This window comes from Gordionus sp. m RMFG-2023, chromosome 1, assembly GCF_954871325.1.
Source record: "Gordionus sp. m RMFG-2023 chromosome 1, tfGorSpeb1-WG-v2, whole genome shotgun sequence".
NCBI classification, from domain to species: domain Eukaryota; kingdom Metazoa; phylum Nematomorpha; class Gordioida; order Chordodea; family Parachordodidae; genus Gordionus; species Gordionus sp. m RMFG-2023.
In genome coordinates this window covers 17,242,071-17,259,144 of record NC_088775.1, presented here as the reverse complement: position 1 = coordinate 17,259,144, position 17,074 = coordinate 17,242,071, and the positions used below count along the sequence as shown (strand labels likewise).

Sequence of the window (17,074 nt, the reverse complement as noted above, 5' to 3'; positions counted from 1 at the left end):
GCTTATATAATATTTGATTTTTATCAGTGAAATGCTTTTCAAAATAAAAAATCTTCAAAGATTTTGATATCTGAAGAATTGTTTTGAGAATGCTCAAATTTTCCAAATCTTTTTTGTAAAAAAAATCTTTTATAAGCAAAACTTTTGTGATTTAAATTTTTCATGATGAAATCAAAAATTTTTTAAAAAAGGCAAAAAATTTTCAAAAGATATTTGCAATTTTTTTTTCAAAGATTTTAACATTAGCATAATCTCTTACAAAAAATACTTATATTTTTAAATTTATTAATAGCTAGATGGGTTACGCATATAATATTTGTTTTAAAAATTATAATTACATGAATTTTTTTTATAAATATAAATATTATAATAAATATGTACATAATATTACATCATTAATTTCGATATATTTAAGTAAAATATAACGCAATATAAATAAAGTAATAAGATTCAATTGGATAAAAAAAATTAATATTTATATTGGAATGATATATACATTTAATACCTTTAATGTTATATTGCATGGCATGGGTACAATATTAATTATTTATATGTTAGCGTCAATGTGATTTTCCGGCAATGTGTTATTTTTTCAAATTTAAATCATTTATTGAGCGCGTTTTTAAAAATCTGACTTTACCGGAAATGTATACCGTCACGTTTGGAATACCTACCCTATGAATTTCAGACAATTTTTCCATGAACTTTTAAACTTAATATAATTTATATTGAATTTTTCATATATTTTTTACATAAATTATAAATGACTCAAAAGTTAACAGCAAAATTGTCTACAATTCATAAGATTGGTATTCCAAACAAGATAGAATATTTTTCCAGTGAAATCGATTTTTAAATATAAAAAAAGGGCGCAAATGATCTAAAGTTGTAAAGATAACACATTGCCGGATAAAACACATTGATGCTAAGATATATATAATTTACATGTTTATAAAAAAATATAGTCTTATTCTTAATTTAATATTAAATAACTTAAAATTATTTTTTAAAGGCTATATTATTGAATTATTTACAAATCTTTGGTATTAAATGAATACTAAATTATTATTATTTTATTAATTTAACACTATTGTCAAAATTTAAACTTATTTTTTTACGCGTTGCAAATGGAGAAAATTATAAAAAAAATAAGATTCATTTATTGTTTGCTATTGAAATATTATTATATCGCGGTCAGTTTTGCTAAGTTGGAAAAAAGTATTAAACTCTAAATTGCCCATCTTTTAATAAACGAGAGGCTGTTTTTTTGGTAGTGAAAGGGAAACAAGATACAGTCGAGGAATGGGCGGTCTTACCAAAAAAATTGGAAAATTTTCGAGTGCCGTTAGAGAATGATTTATCATTATGCTTCCCAAATTTGGCTCTTAAATAATGATTAATTCCTTCCTCGGACATAGCATCTCGTTCTTTATCGAAGGTTGCCTTAGAATTCGCGTTATCGATTGAATCGGTGTTATTGATACTGAGGCTTTGGCAACTTTTGACTCCCACTTTTCTATCGGTTGTTGATGAGAGCCAGGCGGATAGTGGGTTGAGTAACGAAACTTTTTTAAGGGTATCGTTATTAACCTTACCGTTTGGAATTAGCGATTTTACGCACTTTTTTTTGTCATTTTTTTGATCGGAATCTTTGCCCCTTGACATCGCTAAAAAGGGGGTGAGAAGGAAGCGAGGCAATTTGTACGAAGAAGATCCCAGCCAAAGATTGGTGGTGCGTTTAAATGAATGACTCAAGCTCTTGGGATTGAAGGGATGATAGTTTTTACCGGGAGTCGATGAATGGTTAGAAGAATTGTGATGATCGGAGTGATGATTAAGGGGTTTAAGGGAAGAAGGCAGGTTTCGCAACTCATTTTTCTTTTTGTGGTTCGTCATGTAATATGTTTTGAGCTGGGATTTCAGGTTTGAAGGCAAGCAAAGACGGTTTATCTGAAAAAATTTGACGCTAACCATCAGGGATATGAAACATAACTCCTGTAGTGATTTCACTAATATATCAAAAAAATAGATAATGCATTTGTGAGCCACATTAAAAGTGGTGAAATTCGGTTTAAAAAAAACAATAAAAAATTGTTATAAAATGTCAGGAATATAATGAATTAAAATATAATTTGAGACGATAAATGAATAGCCAGAAGATATAATCTGAATTGCCATAATTATAAAAAAAATAAGAAGAAAAAACTATTGCCATAAACTAAAAAAAACTACTTCTATGGCTAAATATAGGTAAATTTATCAGCGCATTTTTTTAAAACTGAATTTAATTTCTCTTTAAAAATAGATAAGCTATCATTGCCCAACATTTATAAATATTCAGATAAAAATTAACCTTAATCAAAGAGTTTTTTATGAAGATAAGTCAAGGGCCACCTGGACTTTGTAAAATTATAAATTTAAAAAAACCGGTTTTATTGGTCCAAATTTTATCCATCCCTATCCTATGCAGAGCCAAAACCATAAGCTCCATTATCGACTCAGTCACGTTAAAATTACACAGCGGACTGATCTCAAAAAATTCCATGTTATGCTTCGAGGCGTATAGTTCGGCAGTCTCCTGGCTCACCTCTCTTTTGTATTCCAAGTGGAGTCTATTGCCGATTAAAATCTTGGGTATTCCAGGAATATGCTATTTTTTTTAAAAAAAAGAAGAAATATAATATTAATTTAGGTGGTAAGGAAGGATAAATTTTTATATCACAAGGAAAAAATAGATAATATAACTATCTTGCCTATCCGGAATGAATAGAACCATGAACTAACATGGCTTCCGGGTACGGGTGTGATAAAAAAAATGGCTGGCTTCGATTCCTAAAATTTTAAAAAATAAGATTATACTTTCGGTTCGTAAATATGACCCGGTTCAGAAGGTTTCAGATCTTTTGTCAGGACCGTTTTTGGAACAGGTTCCTGGAACTTGAGTACGGTTTAATAAATTTTTAAAAAGGGATCCAGGTTTTGGTTCATAGATTTACCCCGGTTCGGTTCCAAGTTCTCGTTTGGTTCCATATTTAGAATAGAACAACAATATAACATTGCCTGGGCAAAATAACTGATAAAGGGTCAAAATTTTATACAACAATCTCTTTGCATTCACAAAAAAGATAGGTTTCTTTAAAATTAAAATTCTCCCTGACATTTTTTTTATGAGATGCATGTATAAAATTTATCAATGTTAATATAGTAGTCGTTTTTTAAAATAATTTTTTAAAAAAATCGATATCTACAATTTTTATGTATAATTGGATAAAATGAAATAAAATATTGTTAGAAGAATTTTTTTTAACTTAATAAAACATAAATCCATCATGTTGCATAAAATTAATCTATTTTACTGTAGTGTATAAGTTAGTGTCAATATTCAGTTACTGTGATATTACTTTTATTTAATCATTTTTTGAGCAGGTTTTTTTTAATTTTTAAAAAATCTGATTTTACCGGAAATGTAATTTATTTTAGAACTATATCTGGGGTAGGAAAATTCTAATCGAAAAATAAAAACACCATTTTTTTATTTAAATAAATTGCTTGGCCCCTAATCCCATAAATATTCATAGTTTTATTTATTTTTAATTTATAGATTCGAGCTGAGGTTCAGACTGACTTATGCGGTTCTAGTTGGATGAAAAATATAGACAAACGCCATTATAAACTGGATCATTGATTATAATATTATAAGGTGGTATTAGTGGACGTGAACCACGAGAATCTCCGTGCCCCATTAAGTCACGCCAAGGAATTTAAAATTTTAACGTGACGGGCCTTGCCAAAAACCGGGTGTGATAAGGGGTGAATAGACATTTTGCGCGAATCACGTAAAATTTTAAAAAGTAATATCAATGAAAACCAATTATAATTTTATAACATTTTCCTCACAGAAACTATTTTAAGAGACTATTTTCAAAAAATTTTTTCTTCAAACTAGAAGCCTTTTACAAATCGAATTTTACAAAAAAAAATTAAACTCTTTAGAATTTTTCAAAATTATTGTTTGAACATTTTGATTTATAAATATGACGTAAGTAGTGAATTCTTTACCGCAAAAATATGTAAGATTCTTTAAATATTATTTTTGCTATTTGTGTAGAATTATAATTTATGAATATAAATTCAAAGGTAAAAAATATTGATAATCATGCTTTGAAAAGGTAAGAAAAAATTGATTCTAAATTTTAAAATAGTCATTGGATATATCGGGCGTGATTAAAATTTTGTATTTCGTGAGTGGGCGATGAGGGAAAATGAGTATCGGGCGTGAATATAGGACAAATTTTTTTAGTACCAGCCTGAGTGGACGATAGAGGTCTACAAATGGCAAAATATTTAGGCCTAACCCTTTTGGAATTTAACTTTTACCCAAGCCATATTTGTACTCGGCCCCGCTAGTTTTCATTTTTTACTAAAGTTTACCGATCAGGATTCTTTAAATAAAAGCCCTATATGTAGTTAAACACCAAAATAAATAACTATTTATAATAATGGGGAGTGGTTAAATTAAACTATACTATAAGTATTATTACTATCAAATATTAGAATTCATCGATAATTTTTTTGCCCGGCCCGGTCCAAGTAAAAAAAATTCAGATGTTACTTGCCCCCCCATTACGCGCCCAACTATAGGTGGTATCGGTCTAGCCGATCAGATGATCAACGAAAAATTTGCAGATCGGAACAGCTCTAATGATATAATATAATAAATATTACAAGAGGTATCGATCGCTCAATTCTGACAAAAAAAATGTTTCTGGCACATGAAATTTGAACATTCTTGGGTTTTTTACTTTTGAGATATTTTACTTTGAATATTCGAACCATCAGTTGGAGCGGCAGCCCGGTTCGCGGGCCGGATAACTTTTGCAAAATATTTCTACAATTCGGGCGCATCTTTTTAAATCTTAGAATTTGGTATATTTTTGTTTCTTTCCCTTGATAAAAAAAATTACTAGGGGTGGACCGAAAAATTTTTTCAAAAATTTGTAGAACTATAAAATTGCTCGATAATAAACATTTCCGATTATATAAAGGTTTCCATGATACTTATTATCTACTATAAACATAATATTTACTACATTCACATTATTTTATATAAGTTCTCTCTCTTATAGTTATAATTTCACTTAAAAATATAAGACTTTTTTTGTATACGATAATTATTTCGCTATTGAAAATAAAAAAAGAGAAACTTTATAACTACGATTTTGACAAAAGAAAATAGATTATAAATCTTAAAAGTATAAAAAAACCTAGAAGGACATTCGGTGTTAAAAAAATTTAATTACGTATTTTATTATGAATAAGCAAAGCCAATAAGTACTCATTATTTAAAAAAAATTTATATAGGTTATGGCTTAAAAACTCTCGTAAGTTTTTTTTATCCTTGATCAGATAAATATTTTTGGCCTATTCAAGAACGAATACGAATAGTGCATTAAACGAATCGGATAGTGCATTAATATAACGAAATTATGATACATATTAATTTAATTAATGTCAAGCTGATTTTTAAGTGAGAGTTTTCTTATTCTTCTTTGTAAGACAGGCGAGATTATTATACTTTGTTAATCGCACTACCTGTCACGGAGAGGTTATCAATAGAGAATGACAAAATTTAAAAAAACATCATTATTCCGAATAATTTGTCAAATATTAGTATCATTCGAATTACTTATTATATAAGAATTGAATATATCCCTATTCGTATTCAAATAAAATCGATTACTTTTGAATAGGTTTATTACCCCTAGTTAAAAAAAAAGTTAGAAAAGCCGCTGATAGCTAAATAAAGTTAGGAATGCGATAAAAGGGGGTGGGGTAATATAAAAGGTACATATTGTATGATTAATTTTTCATTTATTCCCTGTAATTTTAGTATATATATTTTTTTTTCTTTAGCTTTCACCTTTTCTGGTGGTAAGCTCCTTCAACATTTCTCTCCACTTTATGTTATTCATACAATCTCTTTTATCTAATTTATACTTCTTTATATTGGTTCTAACTTTATGGCCCCATTGAAGTTTTGTTACGTTTGCCCATCACTTCCAAACTCTCAACCTTATTTCCTATGTAGTTCATAGGCCTTCTCATTGTGTGTCCATACCACCTAAGTCTGTTTACCATTAACTTAGTCTTAATGGGCACTACCTTTAAACTACTTAGTAATCTTGTACTGCGCACTTTATCTTTTCTTGTTACCCCAGCAATCATCCTCAGCATTCTCATCTCCATAGTTTGTAGACTTCTCTCGTCTGATTCTTTGGTTGGCCATGTTTCCGAACTATATAGAATAGTTGGTTGTACTATGGAACCGTAAATTTTCCCCTTTAATTTGTATGGGATTCTTTTGTCAAATGGCACTCCAGATAAAGATCTCCACACCACCCTTGATTAATTTTACTCTTTATCTCTTTTTCTATTGTGTCGTTTGTTTGTATAGTGGAGCCCAAATATTTGCAGCTTTCAATTGCCGATATCTGCCATTCATTTATATCAATACTCTCTGTTCCTCCTAATTTACTTTTAGTCCGTGCTTTTCTAGAATATTTATCCAACTCACTAATCTTTCTTTCATATCATCTCGGCAAGTATCACAATATCATCTGCAAATATCATATTCCACGGGACTGTTTGAGGTATACTGTAATGAAGAGAAGTGGGCTGAGAGCCGATCCTTGATGAACTCCTTAGGCTATTGTGAAGCCTGCTGAAGTCCCTGTTGTTCTACGGACCATTGTTGTATGGCCCATATACATATCCTGCATTATTCTTATATATTTTTCGGGAACCTTTTTGTGGCGTAGCGCTCACCAAGTAAGTTTTCTTGGGAGATCGAGAAAGACCATGTGTAGCTTTTTGTTCTTTTCCCTGTATTTTTCACTCATTTGCCTAATTGCGTGGATAGCATCAGTTGTTGATCTTCCAGGCATAAAGCCAAACTGAGTCTCTCCTATTTCGATTATGTCTCTTAATCTTTTTTCTATTATTTTTCCGTATAGTTTTAGACAGTGTGACATTAGTTTGCCCCTGTAATTTTGACAATTGTGTGGATCCCCTTTATTTTGGGGAACCTCTTCATTTCCAAGTATTTTATTGTACACATCATCTCCTAGTGCTTTAAGGCTTTCTATTGGAATATCGTCTAATTTGTTGTTTTTCATATGCTTGAAGCATGTGATTATTTCTTGTTCTGTTATAGGTTGTACAAGGTTTTGACATGGGGAGTGTGTTCGTCTAGATGTAGTATGTGGGGATTAAAGTTAAAAAGCTCCTCAAAATATTATTTATTCGTTAATTCTTTTTCCTTTATTATCAATTTCCCATCTTTATTTTTGATTACTTTCGGAGCTCCGTTTATATCCCTAGAGTTCTTTTCTCGCTGTTTGGCTAATCTGTATATTTTATTTTGCCCTTCTTTGGTATGTAGTTCTTCATACATGTCAACGTATGCCATAGATTTGGCCAGCCACCGCCTTTGTAGCTATTCTCTTGGATTTTTTGTAATTTGTCTTGTCATGTGAGTTTTTGGATTTGAACCATATTTTATATAGGGCTTTTTTCTCCTTTATAGTAGTTTGTACCTCTTCATTCCATCACCATAGTTCTTTGTATGATTTGTTGCCTCCCCTTGTCAAGTCTAGTGTGATTTGGCAGTGTCTATTAATCTGGATGAAAGGTCTGTCTACATTTTTTCACTGACTTGTGAGCAATCTATTGTTTCAATGTTTGCATTGATTGCAAAGGCATCTGTCATTGTTTTTAATTTACCCCATTTGATGCATGGTTCCAGTTATATCTTGTTTTGAGCGGATTTATTTGTGAGGTGTAAATCCATTACTAGTAGCTTGTGTTGCGCGGCGATATTTTCTCCTGGGATGACTTTGCAGACTATTACATCTTTTAATCTTCTGCGAGAGATTAACATGTAATCTATCTGTGTTTTCCTTGTACCACTTTCATATGTTATTAGATGACTGTCTTGTCTTTTTTACTATAGTAGGTGTTGGTTAAGGCAAGGTCGAGGGCTTGCGCAAATTTCAGTACATGCTCTCCTACATCATTTCTTTCTCATTATCCAAAACCATCATGATGCCTTTTGTAGCTATCTCTTGCTTTCCCCATATGTGCATTTAAGTCACCACCAATTATGACTAGGTCATCCTTAGGGATTTCCATTATCTAAAGTCATCTTTCTCTTCTTCCTTGCAACCCGTTTGAGGAGCATATACTGAAAGGATGTGTAGTATTGATTGACCAATGCAGAGTTTTATCTTCATTAGTCTATCAGAGATCCTGTTGACTTCTACTACTGAGGAGGTTAAATCTTGACTGGGGATGATGCCGACATCGTTCCTATAGCTAACAATTCCATTATAGTACAATTTATAACCATCTCCAATCATTAAAGTCTTCTGACCTTTCCAATTCGTCTCTTGTATGCACGCTATATCAACTTTTCTCTTGTTCAACATTGATGCCAATTCTCTCGTCTTACCTTTAAGCGTCCCAATATTCAAACTTGCTAATCTTGTCTTCTTTGCTTTGACCTTTACTTTACTTTTCACAGGATGGAGGTCTACACCCTGCGCGTCGCTTGGAGGAAACGCCCTAGCTTTCATATTCATATTTTCATTTGTTTCCTTCATTTTGTTTATTGGACAGGTATCCTTAGCACCCGGCTGTCCAGGCCTGTCGGTGACCGGGGTGTCATCTCTAAGCTCCGAAATTCATCTTACCATATGTCTTTACACATCAGTCATCGAAGAAAAACTTAAAAGTTTTTATGCTCCTACCAGGATTGAACCTGCGTCCTTGTTTTTAAGCATACATCTAACCCATTAGGCCACCCCGGCGATAGTATATATATATATATAAATTAAAATAACTTGACTAAATTGTTTTAAAATGTAAGATAGATAATTTACATATAATGTAATACATTCTCGGCAATAGATTCATTAAAAAACGTGCTCAAAAAAATTTTTTGTTATATTTTCCAATTTTAAATCATTTATTTGGGCACTTTTTAAAAAATAATTTTTAAAAAATCTGAGAAAATTATACAATATTGCCGGCCAGTAACATATAAAAAAATATAGTACCAATGGAAATAAATTCATTTTTTGAAAACTAGAAGTGAAAAAGCGACATAATAATATTATTTTTAAATAATAAGATATATTTAAAAAAATAACTTTCAAAAGATCTTGAACTCCGAATAAACTAAATAGTAAAATATTATATTTAGTTAGAGCTATCCAAGATTTAAATTAAAATTTAAAGATAAATTATACACTAAAGCCCTTAGGGATGGTTCATTCAAAATAATTTTTAACCAAAAAATAATTGCATTTTTATTATTATTATAATCTTATAAAAAATAAACTTTCCTCGAGTCATATTTTGTATGTTTAAGGGATGAGGAGTTCCGTTTTGTTAATTAGCAATATCGATCTAAACGACACGGTTTATTTAGATCGATTTGATTCGAATAATAAAATTCGTCAACTAGGGTAGAATCCGATTAATCAAAAACAATAGGAAGGGTAGAGATAAATACGTAATTACTTTCTTCCTTTCTTTTCTGCTCCCATTTTATTTTATATTACCCACAAAATTTTTTTTAATTTTTTTTAAAAAAGGAAAAATGAGCCAGATAAGACGTTTCTTCTCTTGCGGTCATACGAGGTTTGTCTCTGTTAGAAGCTGCCCGAATATACTTATTTGACGTTGCGTTTAAAACATTCAAAATTCTAATCCAATGTTAAAATATTTAAGTGATACGTGATATTAAGCGCACTAGACCTAAAATGTCATATATATATCAGAGATATATATATAACAGAGCAACGCTTGGTTCTTTCATGAAAAAACCCATCAAACTGGGATAAAAGATGGAAAATAATTAAATTATTTTATTTTTTAACATCAAAATTTTTTGTCGTTCTAAAAACGTAAAACAACTATCCCGGTCGGTTTCTTATTGAAGGAAATTAACGCGCCCTAATTCTAATAAATATTACATTCTTTTTTTTTAAAAAAAAATTTTTTAAATAGTATATTATGCGTGATATAATTAATTAGTCGGCTAATTTAAAAATAAATAAATAAAAATCAGGATAAAGTTTTAATTCCATTCTAAATTATTTTATATATAATATGGTGAATTCCATATCAAATCTACAAAAAAGTCGATTTTATACCTGACCCCCTCAGAATTTTTTTCAATTTTGTATATTGGTGGTCGTATATACTAAAAAACTAAGAAAAAAAATGAAATTTTACTTCCTTACACCACTTACTAGCTAAGATAAAGGCGTAAGAGCAGAAAATAGTACATTTTTGAAAAAAGATGTACAATATTAATTTTCAAATATCTTAAGAATAAATTAAGTTAGAGCAATAATTTAAATTTTACTATGTAGCTTAACATGACATATAAATAAATGTGATAAAAACCCGATGAATACCAAAAACAGGAAGTACAAAACTGGAAATGGCCATAGAAAAAAATATTTTTTTCAAATTTATTTTCTATAAATATACCAGACTGCTTTATATTTGTAAAAAATCCTAGACTGGGCTGATGGGTCTAGGGGTTATGATTCTTTATACGGCTTGAATTGATCAAAATTTAACATAAATATCATTATATTTAAATTTAATGGATACCGTAATAATTAAAAATTATGTCTAAATGAAAGGCCCTTACTTTATTCTTTAAAAAAATTATTTAAGATGTGTGTGTGGGGGGGGGGGGGGGGGAAGGGGGTAGTGGGTGATTATCTAGTTTATTTGACATTGGTTAAATTTTCTCTTGAAATTAATTAGTAAAATAATTTTAAATCTTTTATTTTAGCATAAATCAAAAATAAAAGACTATTTATTATTTGACGTGAATTCGATAGATTATATTACTGATCTTTCCAAAAATTATCATTTGTAGTGCAGGATCATGTACAAGGATTCCATTGAACCAATAATCAGGCAACTATCCACTTTTTATGATCCTTACCTTTAAGACGGCTTAAGTAAATTTCGTTTCAGATTGTTTAAAGCACAAGGCATGTGCATTTCATTCATTTAAAATAAAATTGATCTTATTCTTTGAAGAAAGGGCAGAGTAATCAAAGTCCATTATTTTTCTGCTGAGGCAGTTACCCAATATGAAAATACAAAACCTTTATTAACCTCTACAATTATAAAAATGATTTTGGGATAAAGGCAGAGTGGCATTTATTTGCAACCGCACATCTAAGTATGAAAAATCATCTTAAAAACAGGTTTTTGACAGCAAAACAAATTTCTGGAACAGAAAATTTTATACTTTTATTCCCCTAGCTGAAAATAAAATGAAAGTGAAAATTTATTCAAATGGATGAATTAATATGATATCAATAAATTTTTGATTGTATTACTACATGCACCAAATAAAGTTATAAATATGTTTAGAATTATTTTGACACGTAATTTCAAAAGAAAAGTTAACCAAAGTATTAATAAACCACATTATTACCCCCCTCCCCACTTCTCAAGTAATTTTTTTAAATAATAAAGGGCCTTTCCTTTAGACATAATTTTAAAATAAAAATTATTACGTAAGTATCCATTAAATTTAAATATGATATTTAATATAAATTTTGATCAATTTTATTCATGTAAAGGTTCATAACTCCTAGACCAACGTTTCTAAAATTTTGTAAAAATATAAAGCAGAAAATTTTTTTGGAAAAATACCTTTTTTATGCCCATTTTCGGTTTTATACTTTTTATTGGTATTAATCGGATTTTTATTATATTTATCTATAAGTCATATTAAAGATTATTATTAAGCTATATAATAAAATTTAAAATATTGCTCTAACTTAAGTTATTCTTGAGATATATGAGAATTAATGACATTTTTTTCAATAAACGCCCATATGTATACTACCAATATCCAAAATTTAAAAATTCTGAGGGGATCTGGTTGAACTCTTGATTGATTTGATATGGAATTCAGATTTAAAATTATTCTGAGGGGGTCGGGTTGAACTCTTGGTTAATTTGACTTCTAGATAATGATATGTGAAACAAAAGATTAGATTATAACTTTTTGATATTGGATTATAAAAAAATTTCATATAGCTGATTTTTAACTTTTAAAAAATATATATCATATTAACCTTATGCATATATAAATTATAAATAAGGGGTTCCCTTATTTTTAACTTAAAATTATATAATGATTGTTTGTGTAAATATATGTTACAATATCAGGAGTAGAGATCAGGATAGACCTATTCAAAACTGGTAAAAAAAAGTATAAATTTGAATTCTTATAAGTTTACACTTTTTTAAAAAATAATTTTATTTTCCCTCCTCAAGAAACATTAAATATTTTGGCATAACAATAATTCGGTTTCGTTTATTAATATTATTCTATTTTTAATGGGTATATATATTCGCTCTCTAGCCCGTTCAAATTTTAAATAGAATTTTAGTCTTTTGTCCATAATTGACCTCCTGGACACGAGACTATCAATTTTACAGATGGAATAGGCAGGGCGGGTTTATAAATATATTAAATTAGTTTTTTATTCCAAAATATTGCACATTTTTTTAAGGTTAAAGATTATGTGAATATAATTTATAAATCTAGTCCACCCAATCAAAATAATTGTTTAAACAATGGGCGGGGCTGACGGTTAATAAAAAAAATTAAAAGTCCAAATTTGATTTGACCGAGCCTAAAAATTTGTTAATTTTGTCTTCAATTTGTTAAAAAATAAAATGATATTTGAAATCGATTCTTGTAACAATTAGGTAATTATTATTAACATTTTATATATGATTATTAATAGTTTTCAATTTAAAAAAATTTTTTTTGAATAAGGCCCTAAAAAATATTAGAATTTGCTAGAGTTTGAAATGGTCCTCAAAATCTAAAATGAGGAATATTTTTTGATCTAATTTTACCTTAAAGTTTCAAATTACTTATTTGTAATTTAGATGCATAAAAAAATTTTCAAAATTTTGAAAAAACATTCAATTTTATGATTTTTAAATCTTTGATTTTTTTCAAGCTATTGAATTCGCAGTGTCTCTAAACTTTATTTATTTAGGCCCCGTTTGATAATATAATAACTTTCGACAAATTTATTTGGTCCAACCCATAATAATTTTTGATGAAGGAAATATATATAAATTTGCCTAATTTTAAGCGAAATTGTGGCTTGCTCTGTAAAAAATATTTTGCGCAAGTTGCTACAACCCGGCCCAAAATTTCTACTTCTAATTTGAACTAGCAGTTACCTAATTTATATAACATTTGGCTTGTAAAAGGTGTTTTGTTATTAATTTTTATTGTATATTTTTTCAAAAAAAATGAAAGAATAAATATTATTGGCACTAATCTTTATTGGAACATAATCAATTTAAACAAATAAAATCTTTAATTAATAGGATATATACAATTTCTGGGGGTGGGTTGAGTATGATATCAAGAAATATGTGGGGTTCACTTAATTATTCAATTATCAATATAATTATAATTTAATTGAAGTTTCCAAGATTAAACAAAAAAAAAATATATAATTAAATACACCCTTATTAAAATTTTGTTTTCTAAACATTATATAGTTTCTAGTTTAATAAATATATATATTCCATTTTCAAACAAGGCCATAAATAAAATGCAAGATTTCATATTAAAATTATATTAAACTTAATTTAATGTAACTCAGTCATCTGATAAATTACGTAATTTTACTTTCAAAAAAAAAAATTTTAATAATAAGACTATTCTATATTTATATAAAATATCTGATTTATTAATAAAAAAAATGTAGATTTAATCCTACATAAAATTATGAAATAATTTTGATTAAGTGAATTTGTAATTAAACTATAATAATTCATAATAAAAAAACAGTAAGAATTAATTTTATGCATTAGTACCTACAGAGTTGGGCAGTGCTACTAAACTTGTACTAAGTAAATTTTTCACATTTTTAATAAGGCATATATTGGTAACTAAAATATATTATAATTTCAAAAGAATTTTGTATCTTTTTGATATTTTTGATTAACAAAAACCAAAAACTAATAATCACTTTAAACTCTAATTTTCATGAATTCTGCATTAATTTGGTTGTTTTTTATATACTTTATACTTTGGCATACCACTTTTTCATATTAATATAATCATTTAACACATTTTGGCAAAATTTGTGATCCCCTTTAAATGAGATATTTTACCTCTACTTCCTGTGTAATTGCTAATAAATAATAAAAGACTAATATTAGTGGTCTGTTTATGTTTGTTTGACAATGTATTTTATCTTATAAGTATTAATAATTTAATTTTTAATGAAATATTTCATTATAAATTATAATTTTTATTATTTTATTCAAATAAAAAGAAATATAATGGGAAGTGAGGGGGGGGGGGGGGGGTAAATACATTTATTTTTATTTCAATATCCAAGATTTAAATTGTCTTGCCTTGCACTGTATATAAAAATAGAAATACTTGGTAGATCGATTGTTTAATAAACATTTAATTATTTTTATTTATGCTCATTAATTATATATATAAATGATAGCGGAAAATATTATTATAAAATATCTTAAGCTAATTTCTCTCAAAGAAACCATAGCTTGGTGTAATTTATTATTCAGACATAATATATCATATATCTCTATCTATGCACATCTGTTGGTTGATTTATATATCTCCCTTAGTGAACAATGTAGATTTTATCTTGGCTTTATCATTAACATTATAGTCTATTATATAGAAAGAATTATTATACCCAATCCCCTATTATATTTTAATTTAATGCAATATTTACCATGCTAATATGAACTAAATGAGATATATTAATGCTTGTATTCAATGTTAAGAATATAAATCTTTTATTATATTATATATTTAAGTTCTACAGAAATAAATAATATATTAAAATTTTTATAAAAAGTATCTTGTACCTTGTTTATAGTAAAAGAAAAATACTGCAATATTGCTCAGGAAATGTGTAATTTACAAAACATACATTATTAAATTATACATCTTATAAAGGGTTGTTAAAAAGTCCAATTCAGGTCAATTTTTAATAACAACCCAATTTCTTAGTTAAAATAATATTATGTAAGCCTCAAAATTTGACAAAGGAGAACCTTTTTGCCATTTATGAGCAAAATTTCCCAGGCTTATATATTATTTTAGATAAAACTTTAATTGAAAATCAACTTGAATCTGGCTTTTTAACAATCCTAATCTATTAACATTAAATGATAAATTGTGCATTGTTAGGGCAATAACATGGTATTTCTTGCTTACCATAAGGCTTAATTTTAGAAAAAAAATATGAGTCTTATATTTATATTCGATATTTTTAGTGATGCAAAATTGCTCCATTTGAGCATTTTTAGAAATGTCTAACTCAGTTATCCAGAAATATATGCAAGTCTAATGATTTTGCTCATAGATGGCACAAAGGGACATTTATTAGTAAAATTTTGAGGCTTAGGCAATTTATTTTTATGAAATGAATCTGTATTTGTACATACTTTTTTTTAGGACCTGTCCAACTCTGAATAGCCACATAATATCAAAAATTTATAATAAGCTTCTGAACAATATATATTAGATACAATTTATCTTACATTATCAATCTCTTTTAGCCATCTATCAATCCCTTTGAATGACCATTTATTAGTTATGTCATAAACCAAAAGAACCCCCTATAATTATTAAAATAAAAGATATACATTTTAATGTTACATGTGCTCCTCTTGAATAAGAACGTATTATTGTACAAAATCTCCCTTGCCCAGAAGTATCCCTGGTTATAAATTATGATAAATAATACAAAAATAAGTATACCATAATTGAAGTTTAATTTTTTTCCCATCTAAGTTAAATAATGATGTTTTAGAGTTTATTCCTATATATGGTTTAAAAATTAATAGTTTAATAATTAAAATACCTAATATATTATTTTCATAATATCCCTCAAGATAATTTAATATTTCTGATTTACCAACATCACTATCACCAACTAATAAAAATTTTAGATAATAATCATGAGCACCCGGTGTTAAATTTGAGTATACGCTACACATTTATAAAAATTACATATGATCACTTTTAATGATATAACTTAGAATATCCTAAATGAGGTATGTTTGATTGACATCTTTGAAAATATTTTGACAAATGCCATTTTATAAATTTTTGACGAATTAACAAATTTACCGTTTTTTAATTTTTTATGGGATTTATGTAATAATAAATTTTCCAAATTATTCATGGACTAAGTAAATTATGTTAACATTTATTTTATTATTAATATTACATTGCATTTTATCATCATTGGTCTTTGATTATTATGGATATCAAAAATATATCATTATCCTTCAGTAAAAAATTTATTGTTTTGATTTATCCTAATATTTTTAGAAGCGTGTTGCAAATTAATAAATGTTTCTATGAAAGCGTTTACTCGTGTAAACATAAGTAAAGTTGTTAGGATTAATTAAAGTATTTTTTTTTCTAAAGGATAATTATATATATCAATGATATGAGAAATGAGAGGTAATGTTTTCAGGTAAACATTTTATGAATTGAATTGAACCTTTCCCTTGACGAAAATATTCTGAAATATTCGCTTATTTGTAACTGAGATTAGGCTTTAAATAATAAGATTTTAAACATCTAGTAGGGCTTGCTAAAAAATTTCAATAAATCTTGGCTTTATCTAGGAAAGATCAATTAAAAATATGGATTATTTGACATTATATTTACGCTTCATACATGTTTAATTACTCTTTAATGCAGCCAATTTAAAATGACAAGATTTTAAAAACCCAGGGGATAGTTATAAAATAATCCAAATTTCAAAAAAATATGGCTCTTGAAAATCAAAACAGAAGCTGAATTTGAAAGTGGGAAAATTTTTTAAAAATCCAAATCCTGGCCTAAAAATAAATCAGGGTTTCACAAAATTCTCAATTATAGTGAGTACACGTAATCAAAATTTTTAATCAAATTGCCAAAAACTTTAATTTTGTATTC

The 17,074-nt window shown here is 27.8% G+C and overlaps 1 protein-coding gene across 2 annotated transcripts; it reads right to left on the bottom strand.

The window, feature by feature from the left end:
* Nucleotides 1-452: 452 nt before the first annotated feature.
* On the bottom strand, nt 453-16,158 carry LOC135922858 (uncharacterized). Of its 2 annotated transcripts, XM_065458432.1 has the most exons (6): nt 15,987-16,158; nt 15,884-15,944; nt 15,782-15,842; nt 15,664-15,741; nt 2,428-2,650; nt 454-2,009 (listed from the first exon to the last, which is right to left on the bottom strand). In XM_065458432.1, exons 1-6 carry the CDS (start codon nt 16,120-16,122, stop codon nt 1,222-1,224), a joined length of 1,347 nt encoding a protein of 448 aa, XP_065314504.1. In that variant the 5' UTR covers nt 16,123-16,158; the 3' UTR covers nt 454-1,221. The 2 variants fall into 2 exon arrangements, with proteins under 2 accessions (XP_065313761.1, XP_065314504.1); XM_065457689.1 differs by having other exon boundaries at nt 453-2,009; nt 15,884-16,158.
* Nucleotides 16,159-17,074: the final 916 nt, after the last annotated feature.

What these genes read in the sequence shown, in the direction of transcription:
- LOC135922858 (XM_065457689.1), bottom strand. Translation starts at nt 16,122, where the DNA reads ATGTGTAGCGTATACTCAAATTTAACACCGGGTGCTCATGATTATTAT. An exon ending in GGCTAAAAGAGATTGATAAT is followed by an intron (nt 2,651 to 15,663) that starts GTAAGATAAATT and finishes TAAAAAAAATAG; the next exon opens with CATATTCCTGGAATACCCAA. An exon ending in AATTTGGACCAATAAAACCG is followed by an intron (nt 2,010 to 2,427) that starts GTTTTTTTAAAT and finishes TTGATATATTAG; the next exon opens with TGAAATCACTACAGGAGTTA.